The 19,181-nt window shown below is 37.0% G+C and overlaps 2 protein-coding genes across 6 annotated transcripts in view; both read right to left on the reverse strand.

Annotated features, from left to right (window-relative positions):
* Positions 1-11,799, reverse strand: part of IL20RB (interleukin 20 receptor subunit beta) — a 46,185-nt gene extending 34,386 nt beyond the window's left edge. For all 3 annotated transcript variants that reach the window (XM_037738380.1, XM_037738381.1, XM_017528265.2), the window contains exon 1: positions 3,420-11,799. In XM_037738380.1, the coding sequence (XP_037594308.1) occupies positions 3,420-3,535 (116 nt within the window). In that variant the 5' untranslated portion in view covers positions 3,536-11,799. The remainder of the gene's footprint in view (positions 1-3,419) is intronic.
* A 261-nt stretch (positions 11,800-12,060) lies between these two features.
* NCK1 (NCK adaptor protein 1) overlaps positions 12,061-19,181 on the reverse strand; it is an 88,807-nt gene continuing 81,686 nt past the window's right edge. For all 3 annotated transcript variants that reach the window (XM_017528263.2, XM_017528262.2, XM_017528261.2), the window contains 2 exons: positions 15,158-15,870; positions 12,061-12,932 (listed from right to left, as the gene is read on the reverse strand). In XM_017528263.2, the coding sequence (XP_017383752.1) occupies positions 12,738-12,932; positions 15,158-15,870 (908 nt within the window). In that variant the 3' untranslated portion in view covers positions 12,061-12,737. The remainder of the gene's footprint in view (positions 12,933-15,157; positions 15,871-19,181) is intronic.

Consider the following 19,181-nt stretch of genomic DNA (forward strand, 5'->3'; position numbering starts at 1 on the left):
TGAGGCAGGAGAATTGCCTGAACCCAGGAGGCGGAGGTTGCGGTGAGCCGAGATCGTGCCATTGCACTCCACCTGGGTAACAAGAGTGAAACTCCGTCTCAAAAAAAAAAAAATAGATTTTTTAAATTTTTGGAATAATTTTAGATTTACAGAAAAATTGCAGAGAGAGTACACTGCATTCCTATATATCTTTCCCCCAGCTTCCCTGAATGCTAACGGCTTATGTAAACATAATACATTTGTCAAAACTAAAAAGCCAATATTGGTACATTATTACTAAATTCCGGACTTTATTTAAACTTCACTAGTTTTTCCACTAAGGTCTTTCTTCCATCCCAGGATCCAATCCAGGATACTATGTTAACTGTTAACTTAGGCCCCCATCCTTTTTTAAGCATTTCATTACTTACCACAAAATGCTCTTGTCTCATCTTGTTTTTTCCCTTCCCAGCCCTGGAATGAATCACTTTTCTAAGGAGCCCCACCCACAGAGTTTTGAAAAAGTCCCAACATCCAGGCAGCACCCTAGAGTAATTCAGAATCTCTAGCTGTGAAGTCCCAGAATTTAGCTTTTAAAAAGTTCCCCAGGTGATTCCAAAGTGCATTTGAGATTGGGAACCACTGATCTAGACTTCACTTCTGGTTGCTAAAGAATAATTAAAATTTTATTAAATTCCCAAATGCCAAAGACTTTAGTGTACTTCCCAGCAGACTTTTAGGCTCCCTGAAGACAAGCATTTAAAATCTCTCTAATCAGCACACATCCCAGAACCTGGTACATAAATCGTGTTAAATGAATGCAAGTTGAACAAGTAAACTATGCTTTGGCTTCCTTAGGGAAATTAGCCTAGGTCTAACTCTTTTCCTAATCCTTCATTCATCTTTAAATTAGATCCTTTTTGCTGCTGAACACCTATTTCATAAAACCTTGAGTGAGTCAGTGCAAGGGAAGTAGCATCAAGGCTGCCCACCATAAAGCCCTGGGGTGACCTTCCCAGGCAAAAATCTTTGCATCTCTTCTCTGAAGGACCCTCACTGTGTCTGATGTCCACTCCCCTCATTTGGATCCTCTTTTGCCACCTTTCCCTCCAACAGCCTTTAAGGCAAATGCATTAGAAAAGATAGCACCATCTTCTTTATTTCCTTTCCCTTGTCCCTCCTCCCTCCTTCTGGCTTGTTCCAATGCCTCAGCTTCTGCAGAGAAGTATAAAGGGCACAGGCTCCGGAGCAGACCAAACCATCATCAAATCCCAATCCCCCACTTACTAGATATATGTACTTGAACACATAACTGAACCTCTCTTAGTCTCTGTCCCTAATATGTAAAATGGGGATAACACCTACCTTGCAGGATTCATGTGAGAAGTCAAGAGAACATTTTTGCTAACCTAAGGCACAACGTGTACTCAGAAATAGCAGTTTTGATTGTCCTTATTATTACTATTGGTAGCAGAATCACCTTCCTGAATCACACACTATTATTTGGGAGGGACAGGGCAAGGCAAATTTCTATGAAAGACAGCCACAACTCTACCCATCTGTCCAGTGATCTAGTAACTAATAGAAGTTCATTTAGAATTTGCAGAATTCATCACAGGCAACTACACAATCCAGAGGAAATGGCCAAAACTGTATAAAGGCAACCTCAGCTAAAGCAATTATCTACTGATAACACCAGCTGTATAACCAACATAATAATAACTAACATTTGGGCGTGAGGAAGTGTTGAAGTCTTCCAAGTGCTTTTGTTTGCATCATCTTATTTAACCTCTCACAACCTCAAGGTGGCTATTATGATCATTTCACAGGTAGGGAAACTGATGTTTGAGTCCTGAGCTAGTGAGTGATAGAGGCAAAACTCACACACAGGTCATTCTGGCTCTGACATCCTTATGGTCTCACCACTGAGGTTTTTGTTTTGGGGGAGGTGTTTTCTATGTAAGTTTAGAAGTGTCAGAAGTGCACACTCACCTCCAGATCTGCTTAAAACAGGAGTTTTCAAGAAAAGACTTAAAAGACTGGTGTCATTGAAGAAAATGTCAAGTCAAAAAATGTTGGGCTTTCCTCTTCTTATTCAGCCTCATATCTTCTCATTTCAGCTTAGTGGAGGAATGTTTTCTGGCAGCATTTTTATTCCAACAACTAAATTACCAACCAACGAACTAACCAACCAGTACATTTAGCCTATGCTAGGGGATGTGGGGACACCAGAAAAGATGCCTAGGCCCTGGCCCTCCCGGCCAGTGCTGGAAAGAGCAGTAACCCCAGAAGCTAAAGTACCTGGTGTCAAAGAAGAGTGAGGTCTCAGAAAGATGTAGTCGGAAAAGCTGAAGATGGTGCTTCTGGTGGGAAATGATAAATAAAGGCCAGGAGGAGGAAATGAAGGTATAATATGCTGACTGTTAAGCCAGCAGCTGCTTGTAGTCCTTATTTGTTTTCAAGGAGCAGTGAGAAATAGGGTTAAATACAGGATGGGGCCAGAATATGCTGGGTGATGAGACAAACAGCAGAATTTGGACATCATGTGCTGAACAACTGGGAGCTGTGAAGGTTTTTAAGCTAGAAAAGAACACCATAAATTTGATGTTTAAGCCAGTTCCATATCTTTGCAAATTATCTTAGTACTGATTTGTTGCCTGATTTAAACTAACTAGAATAATTAAATTGTTCTGTGTAAAACACACATACACAAAGAGAGAGAGAGAGAGAGAGAGAGAGAACTCCAGACTCGCATCAACACTGCAAAGTGCTTAGTGTCTTGGAGTATCAAAATTAGAAATTTCTCTTAAACGTGATTTGACATGAACAAACATCAAAGGCTAAAGAGTTGCAATTTTAAGACAATAAAGCAGGTAGGTACAAGCAACCAGGAGTGGAGCAGAGAAAATTATGTAATCTCACTGGCAGGGAAAATGTCCCAAACCAAATATTTTTAAAAATGCTATGGAGTACCTTTTCTTCAATGACCAGGAGAGAAATCCAATTTTTATAAGTCTTGTACCCAATATTAAGCTCACAAATTGTCGTTTTATTCATGTGTATTTTGCTAGAATCTTTGTTTTAATCTGTTCTTATAGTTAACATCTCCAAGACACACACAGAAGTCTGACAGTACATTGCACTCTTTAAAACCAGATGATCAGATAAATAACAAAGAGCACAGAGCTCTGCTTTCATTTATTTTGATGATTTCTTTTTAGATTGTTCTGTGCACCTTAAGAAGAGAGATTTCCAAACAGAATGCAGGCCTTTTCTTTGGGATGTGGGAATAGAAGTTTAGGAGATAAGAAATCTTTTATAAAACAGACATAAGATATTCTGTACAGATATTTCAACCCTTGGCCCTGGGAAAATATTTTTTGCCTTCTTAACCTATATTCAAGGCCCAAACTATTGGATGTATTCTAATTCATACTTACCTGTGTGCAAACATGGAATCAATGCATAGACAAACCACATGAAAAGACTTGTCCAGACTTCTTCTAGAACCATTGTGAAAGTCTGTATTTGGTAGATTCAGTTTGACCTGGAACATTGTTTATTTCCAGAATGAAGCATTCTGTCCATCTCAGCCGTCTTTCTTCAGAATGCAAATGTTGGAGCTGAGGTCTGAGTCTCAGTGAAGCTCGAATTGTTCTGGAACCAGCCCAGGAAGCTGAGAAAAGGCGGGCTTGGAAGCACCCTCCTTTCTGTCCAAACCCAGATATTGCATCATGGGGGAGTGGCCTAGGAGAGTTCCAGAGAAAATGTAACTTTAGGGAGCTTGAGAATCTGCCTATGAGCGATACCCGGACCATAGGCTCTGTCCTGGAGGACCCTGCACATCCCCAGAAGTCCGTGTGCAGGCAGGATTATCTCCCTCCCTCATTGAATACCTAGCTGTCCTCTTCCAAGTTTCTCTCTGTGAATTCATTCAAGCTGGCTACTGACAAGCTCTTTTTTCTAATACATACCCACTTCAGAAAAAGCAGAGCTATTTGAAAAAAATTTAAATACCTTTCTAAAAGTTCGGAGGTGAAGAAGAATATATAGCTTCACATGTGCATGCATTTGCAAAAAGAAAAGCTGAAAGAAGATATAAGAAATGAACAAGATTGGTTACCTTGGGTCAGAGAAAGTGGGAATTGGAAGATAGAAGAGAAAAATGGGAACAATACTTTTGACCAAATATTTTTGTGCATTGTTTGATTACTGAGTCATGTAAATGTATTACTGAAAAATTAAAACTAATTTCAAGAGGTGGAAGAAAAACCTTATGATAGGATTTAGCCCCTTAAAATTTAGCCCTTGAAGGATTTTAACCACCCTAATGTGCAAATACAATAGTGGTATAAACATGGGTTCTAGAGTAAAATGTATTTTGGTTCGTTTCAGAACTTATAATGTAACGTTAGGAAAGTTGGTCATTTATTTATTCATTCAAGAAACATTCACTGAAGGCTTACTATGTGCTAGTTCTTGGGAATTCAAGTCCATTCTCTCAACAAGAACTTCCCAACTAGTGGAGAAGATGAACATGAGAATAATCATAAATTAATTTTTAAAATGAAGTGACAGCAATATTCATAAGGGAATAGAGGATCACTAAGAAACATCTAACCCAGCCTGTAGGATCACAGAAAGCTTCCTGGAGGAGGTGACTCCAGGACTAGGTATTAAACTGAAAAAAAAAAAAAAAAAAAAATCAGTCAGGAGTGTTGTTTTTAAGACACAACGAGAAGTTTGGTGCAACAGGAGAACAAGATTGAAATGGCGAGAATTGGGGCTCAATAGCAGACAGAAACAGGATTCTACAGAGTTTTGAATGCCTTGTTGAGGAGCTTGGACTTTCTCCTGAGAGCAATGAAGGTCAAAGGAAGGGTTCAAAGCTCAAATATGGTCATGTCATTCCCTGCATTTGAGCTTTAAAAAGTTTGTGACTAGGGTGGAGAAAACACCACGGGGATGGGGGGAAGACTGAAGGCAGGAGGGCCACGAGGGAGCTTCAGAAGTGATCTAGGTGAGAGCCGTTGTTGGCCTCCACTAGGTTTCTCATGTCTGTAGAGAGAAATGACCAAATTCAAAAGATAAAGAAGGTAGAACTGACAGCCCCTGAATATTGAGTGGATTAGGAGGGCTGGGGAGGAGGAGCCAAACATGACTTTCAGGTTCTGAGTTTGGGTAACTGGGTGGATGGCAGCACCTCAAGTGAAATAATAAAGTGGGTGGAGTGTGGTCAGGACAGGCAGGATTGGGAGTGCTGTAGAAAAAGGCTGCATATGTTCAGCTTGAGACATTTGAACTTTGATGCTTATATGGGCAGGGGAGTCTCTAATAGGTAAATAATCTTTGTCTCAGGTTGATTGGTGTCAACTTTTTGGTTGTGTTTCTTTAGGCAAGTCATTTAAACTACCTGCCTTATGGTTCTCACCTGAAAATTGGAACCATTATAATAGTACCCAACTTAGGGCTGTTGTGAAAAGCATACAATAAACATTTGCTATGTATCTTTTCACCACATCATGGTCAAGAAAAGTTGGTGCATATTTTCCTTGATCCCAGCACTGTTAAGTCAGTGGCCACATCTGTGCTTTGACTTCTGGTCACTAGCAGCTTGTACAGTCTCTCACTGCTCCTCTTAAGAATGCTTCATGATCTCAATGTCTGTCCCCAATCTTACCTTTGTTCTTCATCTTGGCTTCCTGATTCCTCTCCTCTAAGTTCACTTCTGCTCACAGTTTCAGCATGTCAAAAGTTAACAATATAAGCCAATGGTTGCTGGATATCTACTGTCTGCCAGGAATCGTCCTAAAGGGTTTCTACACTCTATATACATGTCCATATATAATACAACAGACTTGCAAGGTAAGATATGATTTGATTCTTCACTCTTCAAGTGAGGACATAGGGCTCAGGGAAATAGAACTTACTGTAGATCGCAGAGCTAGTCAGGGATGGAACAGGAATTCCAACTGAGGCCTGTGAAACTCCAAGCTTTGTTCACTCACCTTAAGTGCTTCCCAGTCAACATCAAAAGCATGCTTCAAAGTGTCTGAAAGACACAGAGAAGTGATCCAACAGATTAGCAAAGGCTTTAGGGAATAGGCAGACCTCAATATGGGGTTCCAAGGATGTACCAGTTAGATGCGGGTAGGGGAGAGAGATGCACACCATTCAGCATTCCTTCTAATATGAGCAAGGATGAAAAGGTAGAGGGGCATATAGGCTGAATTAGAGGATGAAAAGGAAAGTACAAGGAGAAAATGGAAAAAAGAATAAGACTCATTTAGCTATGCTGTTGGGGAAGAAAAGTTGTTCACCAAACTTTGAAGTGTTAAGATGGATAGTTAGCCCCACCTGCTCATGGGTCCCTGTCAAGATACTCCTGTCCAGCACTGCCATGCTCTGGTAAGACAGTACTGCCTGCCAATCCTTCATAAGCCATTGCATAGAGTCTGCCCTGGGTTCAGCACACCTCACCTCAAGGGGTGCTGAGAGATAATGCCATTTGCCTGTCATAGTTTTTGAACAATAATCCTTTTCAAGCCTGGGTCATGACCCAGTAACTCAGACCACCCACCTCTGCCTGGGCTGTATCATTGGGTGAGGACTTCTGGAGGGCTATACCTCACCCGCTAGCCGCTAACATTCCCGGACAATCCCTGACCCTAATTTTCCCTTTCTCTTCTGGCTTTGAGGTGCTCTTCTATAGAAAGAGAAGTTATAATGTCTTGTCTGTGCAACATGCCAAAACCAAACTATTCTCTATTCTGTTTCCTGCACTTCTCAGGTTAATCTGTGGTGCCTTCCACAGAGTTGGAGGATCATCCATGTCAGAAGAAAAACCGCTGGAAGAATAGACCTATTTCCTATAAGCAGGTACAGTTCAGAAATAGGATTCTTTTTCCTCTATTACACTGACACTTAAATCTCTGATATTTAATTATGGAAAGAAAAGCAAGCAGAGAAAAGGTTTTTATGAAAAGGTAGAGGCAATGGGGAGGGATGGGAAGTTTTGTGGCCAAAGAAAAGACCCCTAAGCTCTCTGTGTCCTGCAGGGCCAGGACTAAAATTAAGGGAAGCACCTAGGGTGCAAACTCTGAGGCACTCACTCTTAGGGTTGTGCAAGTCCAAGATAGGCCCTGTGTTCTGGAATGAACTATGTGGTCAACTACCACATTCCAGTAACCTTCCTTTCCCCTACTTAACACAGACTAGTGTGCATTGATTCTTAAATAGCTTTGTTCTGTGTTTTAGCACTTGTGACATTTAGTTGAAACTGTCTCAATTTTTTCTTTCTAGAAGTAACACAGGGAATTTAAATAGCGGAATTCCTCTTGTCTTAGACTTTGAATTCATGCTTCCACCAAGTCTGTTCCATGTGGAATTTCTACACACTTTTAGACTCTAATTTTCAGGGCTCCTGCATTCCTTTTTCCCTTCTAAACACTTCAGTTTTTCAATTTCCTCCCCCAAATGTTTATTGTCTGGTCATCAGAAATTTAACATCCAGGGTTTCCTTTAGGGTGTGATTAATTAGAACTCTTAAGTTGGCCAAACTATCCTCTTTCTCTAATTATTTTTTTCTATCTGACATCCCCCCAAAAAACTCCTTTAAAATGGAGAATCAGGGTTTATTCAGAATAGCCTTCTGTAATTAAATGTTCCACATTTCAATAAAACAAATACTATTTTAGGCAAATTTACAATCTGAAAACCAGAAACAAAGCTCTATAATAGTGACGCTCTACATAATTTTCAAATGATTTTGGTTGCTGTATTTTACTCAGTCACTGGTTGCTCCTAGTCATCAGTGATTCTATTAAGTGGAGCACACAGTATGCTTAAAGGTCAATTTTATTAGAGGCCTCTTTTTATTGTCCTATATTAATTAACACCCTCACCCTTACTCTTCAACCCTCAACTTGCTCTATTTTAAAATTTTAATTCAGAGCTCTTCTCCATTAGGTATTACATCACTAAAATATAAATTTTATGAAATTTATGAAAACTTTCTCCATTTTCTTTTCCATTACTAAAATAGTCTCAGCTCAGCAACAAAATACGTGAGGCGAGTTGGATAAACTGATTATGAGTATCTCCAAAAACTATTTAAACATACAATCATATACAGAGATGTAACAGTTCAAAAAAATTTCCTCGACATTGTCATATGCCCTGATGAATTTGTTCTCTGTAACATCCCCTTGTCTATTAAGTCTATAGAACATCAAGTTTTACATTACTTCTCCAAGAGAAACCATCCTTATTCAAGGATTACTAATTTTCCTTCATAAGTACTCAAAAAATATCAATTTAATAACCATTCCTGTTTAGCCTAAAATAGACAACACAACAGTCCCATTCTGGAATTCACCTTTTAGGCTCAATAATTTCATGAAGACTATTTATCTGAAAAGTTTCTTCATAGTCTAAGATATAAATTATCTAAGCACAGAAATTTATTCAAAGCAACTACCTCAGAAATCTAATTTAACCCATCAGAAAACACTCAAAGACACTAATTTAAAACATTTCCCTCTGTGAACATGGTGGCTGATAGCTGAAACTCCTCCTGTTCAAAACCCCAACAAGTCCAACTTAGGTTCTACTCATTAAACAAGTCTCAGCAAATTGTTGCATACTTTCAGATAAAAGGTGCACCTCATTAGTAAACTAGAAATAAACATTTCAGTTCCTGAATTATTTGGTTTAGATCATGTAACAGCAAGAAATTAGGGTGTGGGGAATACGTATCAAGCTGGTCTGTCAAGTGTTTAAAAGATAGCAGAGAATTGAGTCACAAAAACTTGCTAAACACTAACAGAACCAGCCTATCAGAATTGAGTAGCAAGCCAATGCTTCTAATAATGTGTCTCTTCAGAAACAGTAATTTGGCATTCTTTTAAAAAAGGGTGCTGTTCGAAACATAAAATTAAGATAGCATCTATCCTACACCAAATGTCCTTTAAGAAAAAAGTGACCTTGATTGTGAAGCCATTTGGAAAGTTAAAAGATCTATATAAATGCAAGATTATAAAGGACGCCTTAAGATCTTCTAGCAAAGTATTAAAATGGAAAACTTAGTACTGTAATGCCACACTCTTAATTTATTGGACAATGTAATTGAATATTTCTGAAAAAATGATGATTTTCAGATTCCAAACACAAAACTTTCCGTGTTTCAGGAAAAATAGGAGAGTAAACTGCATCTGGAGATCTCAACTAGGGGGATAAGGGTTCTTGTCACACCCAACCAAATCAGAGTTAATGGGCTGGGGGAAAAAGCACTCAGAGGACATAGCAGCAGCTCCAAGAACTCAGTTTTCCACAAGTCTGGCTACTGAAAGAGCCTGCTGTAAGCCCTAAAACCAGTTTTACCTAGTAGCTGCTGTGGCTCTAAGACTGGTTTTACCTACCACTGTCACACATCAATCAGAGCTTGCCAATTCCCAAAAACTTCTCTAGAGCCAATGAATTTTCTTTCAAAATGGATGTAACATTTCTCTTTATAATAAAACTCTCAACCTTCTCTGTTCTTTGGGTATATTAAAAACTACTCATTCTGTGTATATGCCCTGAATTGCAATTCTTGCTTCCCAAATAAAATGTATTAGAGATTTGTCTCTATATTTTTACATCAAAGGAGGAGACTTTATTTTACTGTTTGAATTTTTCACCATGTGCACTGGTAAAGATAAGGGGGCCATATTCTACAAGAATGACCTTATTCTAACTACCCAAGTTGCTCATCTGCTAGGCCTTTTAATTATTCTAGCAATGGCAATAGATGGCATTAAGCCTTCCTATTTTGTTTAGCAATATTATTTGTCTCTAATAGTGCAAGGTGCATGTGTTAACTGTATAGTGATATATTTGTAATATACATGTGTGAGTATATATTCAGCTAAATCCTAAGGATTTATGACTAAATAAGGGACACGATGGCAACGGTTTTTGTTATAAAGCTTATATAATGTTCTAAAAAACCTCTTCCAAGATTTTGGAGAAGTTATTTGTAGAAGTGGGTTAGGCAGGGTTACATCTGTTACATGTATTTAAATTTGCAATTAAGCATACTCCTCATGTGGAAGAAAACTTCTGTAATATTGCTCTTCCTCGGACCCTCCTCCTAGTCTAAAACCAAGCATACATAGGGTAGTGTGTCATGATATAGACACCAGGCTGGGAATCAGGAAGCTTGGTTTCTAATACAAGTATTATTATTACTATCTACCTATTCAGATGTTTTCTATGCTTGTTTCAGTTCTTAAAATTACTTCAAGCATTATAAAAACAGTCACTGGTGTAAGCATTGGTTTAAGACTTTTTAAAAACTGGTAAAATGTTTAAGTAGAAAATAAGCTCCCAGTGAGGTTTTTATAGTTTTTATACCATAATAAGAGCACACTAATAGATATTACTGGTACACATGGGTTATCTGGGAGCTCTACAGCAACAATAAACCTAATTATGGAACAGAAATATGCATTGTTTCCAGTGCTACTACATTTCTACTTTCTCAAAAGTCTGCTCTATTAATATCAGCTCAGTGGAGTTTACTACAAATAGTTCATGTCTGTGATGCAAAGCATTAATTGTTCTCTTTTTACAAACATATATTTTTTTCATAAGACTGGGAAAAACCCAGAAACATAACAGCAAATAAAAGGAAAGCATCATCAAATATATGTTAAAAATTAAGATGATGTTTACTACCTAGTCATCCTACAGCCATTTAAACAGTTTTCCTCAATTTATATGCATTTGATTTTACAGCAAAGAGAAGATAAGCATACATGATTTTCATTTCCATGAAAAACTTGCCTACTAATAATTACCCTTAATAAACAAAGGATTACTGATCTAGAAAAATAATGGAATATGGACTAAAACGTTTTAAAAGCAGATGGAATAGAGATGCAAATTTGTCTTAATTATATTTGTTCACTTCTGTTGCCATGAAAGAAGCCATGGCTGCCACCCAGTGGCAACGTTAAGTCTTTAAATGATTTTAAGATTTAAATAATATTTAACACTGATGAAAAAAATTTACAAGTTACACAGTTTTACCATCAGTTATTCTGGTGTATTAGATATCTGTTTATAACCAGCAAATAATTAAAACATCCATATGCTTAGGCAGCATTAAGGAATTTGTTGAAAGTAATATGACATCCTCCTCAGTTATGTGGCTTTAGTATTTTTCAATTAAAATACTGATGGCTACTTTGCTTAAACTTAAGTCTCCAGAATAATGGGAGTACAAATTATTACCATAAAATGCAACTGGTTTTCTTCTATGGCCTGTTACAGAAGTAGATTAGCCTCTCATCCATACACCCAAATTCCTACTTGTTAAAAAAAAAAAAAAATTAAAAATAACGTGATTTTCCCTAATCATGAGCACATTTTATTTTTTCCTCAGGTATACATCAGTTTTAGTGTCCAGATCAACAAAACTCAAAGCTGAAGAGGAAATGAAAATAGGTAATACTATTCCTGACAATTACTGATATTTAGTGAGGAGAAAAAAACCACGTATCTCACTGCTTCCTATTTTTGCAAAACTTGGCCGTAACTTATTTCACATTGGCATAAATATAACATGTCCTAATATAAGATGCTTTGCTAAAATAATACAAGAGGGATAAAGAAAAAAAAATAACACTAGAGCACCTATTTACAGTTTGAAAAGCTAGGTTGGGCATGGTGGCTCAGCCTGTAATCCCAACAACTTTGGGGGGCTGAGGGGCAAATCATGAGGTCAGGATATCAAGAGCATCCTGGCCAACATAGTGAAACCTCATCTCTACCAAAAATACAAAAATTAGCTGGGTGTGGTGGCACACACCAGTAATCCCAGCTACTCAGGAAGCTGAGGCAGGAGAATCGCTTGAACCCAGGATTCAGTGAGCAAAGATGGCGCCACTGCACTCCAGCCTGGCAACAGAGCAAGAACCTGTCTCAAAAAAAGAAAAGAAAAGAAGAAAAGAAAGAAAGAAAAGCTAAATTATCTCAGAGACTGTTTTGTTTTCTCGAATAACCAGATGAGGGAGAAGCACTGGAAAAAAAAAAATGAAGAATTTAGTGATCTTTGTTTCCAACAGTTGTAAATTAAAATTGTACAACATGTTTTCTAACCTATGTCTCATGTGTCTTGCTGTATGACTGAAGACAATGAATGAATTTTTAAAAATCATGGCAGACACAATATACTTGGTTACAATTACCTGTGACAAATATAATACCTGGAAATAATTTCTAATTTTCCATTTATTATTGCTATTTAGTCACAGAAAAGATTAACACTCTCCAAGAAATTTATTTTAGCATATGTCATATATAGATATAATAATTTTATATAAAGAGAGATCATAACAGAACTAACAGGGTTCCTTTACAAGGAAATAAAGGAAAGGCAATAAAGGATTTCTTCCATATAAAGATTCTGATCTGCATTATTTGATTTTTTTTTTTTTCAAAATACAAAACAGTAATATTAGAAGCAAAGCAAAAACAGCAAAGAAGAAAACAATAAAACAGAAGACCAAGGATAAGGAATTATTTTATGCAGATGCACTGCATACAAAGTATATATGTATGGGCTGAGTTATAATAAAAATATTATTATAGTCATTCTCATATAGAGTTAGAAACAGCAATTTCCAATCAAGCACAACTGGACCCAACATTTTCTCAGTGTTCAATTACACGTTAAATTACAGCTATACAGCAGTCACTTCTGGTCAGCAGTATCATGATAAATGCTTGACAAGATATAATTTTTCTCCTTGTTCACTTGTAAAAATTGGTGCCTTTTTGTAATGTTCTACAAGTTCTTCCATGGTGCTGAATTTGCGCTGCCCAATGCAGTAGACAGTTTCTTTTAGTTGGACTTTAAAATGCTTGTTTTTCCCTTGAGCTTTTAGTGATACTGAGAAATCATTTGGCTAAAAGAGAAAAAAAATACATATAGTAAACATCTGAAAGCCATCTATCAGTATTTTTATATTAAACTAAAAGCTAAAACTTAAGCACTTACTAAGTTCTAGGCACCACGATAAATTATTTATAGATTATCTCCTTCACTCCTCAAAACAAACTCTTTTTACAGATGAGAAAACTGAGTCTCAGAGAAGCTATTAATAACTTGGCCAATGTCATCCATCTAGTTAACAACAGAGCCAGGATTCAAACCTGCATAATCAAAAGTCTCTTAACACTCACGGCTCTACCAGCAGACACTCACAGGAAATCCTCCTTTAGTTAAATATTTGAAGAACAAGAGCTATCTTCTCTCCAGACTACTGGAGAAACACATGAGAAACTCTAAGATATCCACCCAACCCCTTTTCAATGTGTAGCTAACAGTATCTGTCTTCAGGATAATAGGTTGATTTCTCAACAATGAGGAACACACAAATGAGAATGAATCTAAACTTTAAGGAGAGGCCACAAACTCAAATGCCTACAAGAAGAGCCGAAAGAATAATGTATTCTTTTTTTTTCCCCCAATCTAAAGGAATTAGTGACTTCTCAGCTGTGATTGTTGCCTTGAAGGAACAGGATCTCAATGTCGGTAGTTCTTCCCATTTTAAATGGTCTGAAGTCTAAATTTTTATAATAAATAAGTCTAAAGCCTGAATTTTTATAATAAATATCCTAACATTTAAATATTAGCAGTGAATTTAAATGTTTAAAAAACATGTGAAGGCTAAGCAAAATATGCCTACTTGAGACCTCTAACCTTAAAAAGTATACTGCTACAAATAATGGTATATATTGTATTTTGTCTAATATCTATGCTGAATTACCCACAAGCCAATACACACAATTCTGCATTCAAGCTATTTTCTTTTTAATTCGGTATTTGTTTTTTGTTATAGTCTTTATCAATCCCCAAAGCCTCTTTTTCTACAATTACTCCCAAAGTTTCAAACAGTGAGCCAGATCAAACATCTAACAAAATGGATGTCATCACTCTTCCTTACTACCAACCAACTGCTTTTCTGAGGGATTAGGTATAGGCCCCATTTTCCTGAAATTCACATCAAGAAGTTGAATTAATCTCTCTCCCCACCATACCCCAACTCCACACATTTTCTTTCTTTCAATATTTTGTGCAATTACACATTCACTTTTGTACAAATATACTCACACAAAGCCAAGATTAATGATTTAATACGTGGAAAAGTAGTGTTATCTTTTATCAAGGAAAAAGGCCATTTTTAAGGAAAATGAGTGTCATCAAATTCTAATAGCCTACACAATATCTAAAAAAGACCACAAAACCATATTATTTTTCAACTTTTATTTTATAGTTTTATTGTTTACTAGTATTGCAATATAATCACTCTTTTGGGGACTCAACACAAATGCATTTCAAACACAGTGTTAAAATAGTTTTTGAGGTTATTATAGAAGTGTATTCCTGCCCAGCGCAGTGGCTCACACCTGTAATACCAGCATTTTGGGAGGCTGAGGTGGGTGGATCACAAGGTCAGGAGTTTGAGACCAGCCTGACCAACTTGGTGAGACCCCACCTCTACTAAAAATATAAACATTAGCTGGGTGTGGTGGCCTGTGCCTGTAATCCCAGCTACTCAGGAGGCTGAGACAGGAGAATCCTTGAACCTGGGAGGCAGAGGTTGTAGTGAGTCAAGATTGCACCATTGCACTCTAAAAAAAATAATAATAAAATAAAGGTGTATTCCAACTTCCAAGTAACCAATTTATGAAGAAACTTAGTATCAATTTTTCTTAATTCAGGGATTTCCTATGTCATAAGGACTACAGTGACTATTTTCTTACACAATGCATCCAATAGCAATTTTTTAAATGTTTCCTAATTTAATCTATAGTATTATTCTATTTTCAATGAAGAAGCCAATGTTCCATTTTGTCCACTTAGTTTAATGCAACAGAAAATAGGAATGCAAAATCAACAGAACTAGACAAGACCAAATAATCCAGTGTGTAGCATCACTGCCACAGCTCTCTTTTATTCAAAATATATAGCTAGAAAGAATGCTAACTTTAACTTTGAAACATTTATGCTTATGTTATGTCCCAGCTTGTTACCTGGTTAACTTTAGGGAAGCCACTTAACCTCTCCACTTCTCTTTCTTTAAATACCCAGAACTCTATTTGTATTTGCCTCTGAAAATCAACTTACCGAAGATTCACTATCACGAATGAGGAAATCCCCTTCATGTCCTCTTTCATTTAATGCCATTTCTGCTTGATGCCTGGTGACTTTGCCATAATACCAAGGATTGCCAGCAAACTTTCCAGTGAGTGAAGGCCTAATGTAATCACACTGTGGAGGTGATGGTTCCAAACCTGAGGTTAATGGATTATTCTGCATAATGGTAACATAGTTTTTTGGTACTAGACCAACCATACCATTGATCTTTCTGCATTTCCACCACTCTGGGTCATTTTCGGGTTTTTCAATAACATCCATTATATCTCCTTTCTCAAAATTAAGTTCTTCATCGTTAGATGAGCTGAATGGGTAAAGAGCCTGTACCACATGCAACACTTGCCCAGTATTTAGGTTATTGACGACTGCTGCTAATTTCTCTGACAGAGAACCCACATGGTCACCCAAAGGACTGTCACTTTCTTCAGTTACATAGTTTGAAGGGAACCATCCAACTTGTCCATTGTAGCTACCACGCCACCACCCATCACTGCATTTCTCCATGACGATCACCTTTGTCCCCTTTATCAATGATAATTCATCCTCTCTCTCAGCCATGTAGTTAAATTTCACATAAGCGGGCATGTTGAGGTCATAGAGACGTTCCCCTGGGTCAACAAAACTATCATCAGCAGGAGATGCAGAATCTGGCACACTAGGTTTTCTTTTCACTTTTCCAATGCCTGTTTAAATCAAAAAGTGCCATGAGAAGAGAATATAAAACAATGATTACCAAAAAAAAAAAACCAATTTATTCATAATTACAAAGCGATTTTCAACTCCATATAGACTTTTTAAACTTTTAAACATAACAAATTTCTATGTGGTTAAATCATCTTTTTGGCAATGAGGTACAAATACTATTTTTCTTAAACAAATAAATATTTAATTTCAGTTATTACGACAGTTCACCTTATATTTTCTCGTCAAAGGCCCTGAAATAACTATATAACAATTATAAAGTTGTCCTAAATTAATGAATTTTCTCTTAAATGTAAACATAGATTATTTCTCTCATAGCCACAATCTAAGTATACAAAGGCTCCAACATACTCATACTCTTCTTGTCTTAGTTTAAGAAAGCTAGATTTTACAATGAGCTGTACAGAAATAAAATTATTTATATCTTAAATTAGAATATGATATGCAATATAAAATTGCAGTTATGTCTGGCTAATCTTCCCATTTGCTTTCTTGGTTCCCAGACCCAGGTAGCTCTATTTACCTCATATGTTTATTTAAAAATATTACTTACTTGTTTCTCTTCCCTTACCCTAGTCACATGTAACCTCCACAAAGGCAGGGATTTTTGTTTGTTTACAGATAAAATCCCAAGGATCTCATACAGTGCTTAGTACACAGTAAATGCTTAATACTATGTGTTGAAATGACAAAATCACCAAATGGTACTATCAACACAAATGTATGCTATATCAACTTCTGTCAGGCATTTTCACTGCTGCCCATGTCTTAGTGTGTGATTTTATGTTTTACTTTACCTAGAAAACTGAGGCTTCCCTAGGTAAAACTTCTCAAATTCCTTTTGTCTCAAAACTCTCATTATCCTCACTCTCTTTCTTCACTCAAGTCTCCAAATCTTCTAAGATCTGATTCTTCTAAGATCTTAATACTATCTTTCGTGACTCTTTTGGGACTCAACATCCGTGTTTTCCTTCCTATTCAGCCCCTTCAATTGTCTAAAAACACACTCCAATCTTTTCTACTCCAAAATGAAGTTACTGTAACTCTGCTCCAACTTTTAAACTGTAACATTTTGGTAATTTATTTTTTCTCTAATTGGTCCAATTTTCCCACAGAATAAACTACGCCACTCTTTTAATAGTTGTCTTTCTCTTTTCCCTCAACTTTTTCACCACTCGCACTCCTAACTCCTTATAATCTGATCCTTTGTCTGCAACACTCTATCAAAACTACTCAATTAAAACCAAAATCATTCTTATGTCATCTATCTATCCTTATGGCCAAATCAGTAACTTTCAGAGTCCTCAGCCTTTTCAAACTCTCTATGCAGCAACCAAGGTTACAACCCACTCTCTCCATTATGTTTTCTCCTTCTTTGACTTCCCTAAATTTATTATTTTCTTTTCTGACCTGTTTACATATTCTTGTTTGCCTCCTCTAACCTTGTTATTATGACATTGCATTGTGCTTCTTTACTTATCTTCCTTAATATAAGTACAAATGAACTTCCTGAAGGCAGAAAACTAGATCTTAATTCCTTTCTATCTCCAATGCTTAGTAGTACATGCATCAGTAATAGGAACAAAGGAATGTTTGCTGAATGAATAAATGAATAAATCCTTAGTTGAAAGTGTTTTGCAAGATGCCATACTTGACCTTCTTCTCTATTCCAAGGAAATCATACACTTTCATTTTCTATAATTTCTGTGCAGAAGGTTCCCAGATCTCTTTGCAGCTCTAACACCTTTCTGGAATTCAGACAGTACAATTCCCAGTGTCACTAGACACCCACAGATTGTGCCATCAGTACCTCAAACCCAACACTCATATCCAAATAAAAATAATATATTCTATACCCATAAATGAACTTCTTCCTTCCTAATTTTCTTACTTTTGGTTAATGATAACCTTCTGAGAAATCCCTACATTTGGGATGATACCACCAAAAATGGCAGAGTACGGAACTCCAAGGCACCGTTTCTGCAAAAAGCAATTAATGCAATTAATGAGCTGGTAAATATTGTCAGACTCAACTTTTGCAAAACTCTGGAATCTAGAAATAAATAAATAAATAAATAAATAAAATCTAGGGTAAGACTTAGTGAATAAAGGAGTTGCTGCTTTGTAGTAAACAGAGTGTTATAACATCCTAAATTGCCTGCCCACTATTCCCCACACGCCAAGTCAGTGATGACTATGTGGATAGTAACCTGCACTCTTAATGCCAGAGGAAGCAATACACACCTTAAACAACTGTGATTTTAGTTTCAACTTGTCTGGCAGCTCCCTAAGGACCTCAGTAATGGCTTGCTTTGGCTTTGCCTGACTTGGATCATTCCCAGGGGACAGGGAGTCTTCCTGGGTGGTTTTTGCCAAACTTATTTAATTGATGCAGCAGTCCGGGGCAACGGACAACTGGGACAAGGAACAGGCTGATGGAAAAGCCTGGACAGAAAGGGGATGGGAAAAGATATACATGGGGTAATAAGGGATGTGTCTACCAATCAAGAAGGATGTGCACATGGCCAGGGCTGGACACAAATTCAGAAAAGGCCCAAAAAAGGCCCAAGAAGACCTAAGCTTTCACCCTGGCTGATCTTTAGGCTTTGAGCAAACAGTAAGCAAAGGCTAAGGCAGAATTATAAATGGCTTCACTAAGTGGTCAAAGAGTACTTTGACAATAAAGCCATAAAGCCATCTTCAAAGATGGGAGAGATTTTTTGTTGTTGTTGTTGACTCCAAGTGTTTAAGGAAACTCTGTCAAAACACTAGCTAGCTGATTACTAAGCAAATGGAACAGACTTCAGTGGCCACACATGACCAGGAATTACAGACCTTACAAAAATAGTTTAGAAAAGTCACTAAACAAGCGAACAATAACCACTCACAATAAGCAGCAATAAGCTCTGGGGAGGGGATAGAATGTGATGCAGAAAAAAAAAAAAAAAAAAAAAAAAAAAAAAAAGAGCCAACCAAGAATTCCACATTGAGCAAAACTGCCCTTCAAAAATGAAGGAGAACTTAAGACATTCCCAGATAAACAAAAAGTAAAGGAATTCATCACTACTAGACCTGTGCTATAAGAAATGCTAAAGAGAATCCTCCAAGCTAAAATGAAAAAACACTAGACAGTAATTTGAAGTCATATGAATAAAGAGCAATGTAAAGGTAGCTACATAGATAAATATAAAAGTCAGTAGTATTACAGTTTTTGTTTGTAAGTTCTCCTTTTCTTTCCTACATAATTTAAAAGACAAATGCATAAAGCAAAAATTTCAATTCTAGGTTAATG

Source organism: Cebus imitator, unplaced genomic scaffold (assembly GCF_001604975.1).
Source record: "Cebus imitator isolate Cc_AM_T3 unplaced genomic scaffold, Cebus_imitator-1.0 Scaffold53, whole genome shotgun sequence".
NCBI lineage: Eukaryota > Metazoa > Chordata > Mammalia > Primates > Cebidae > Cebus > Cebus imitator.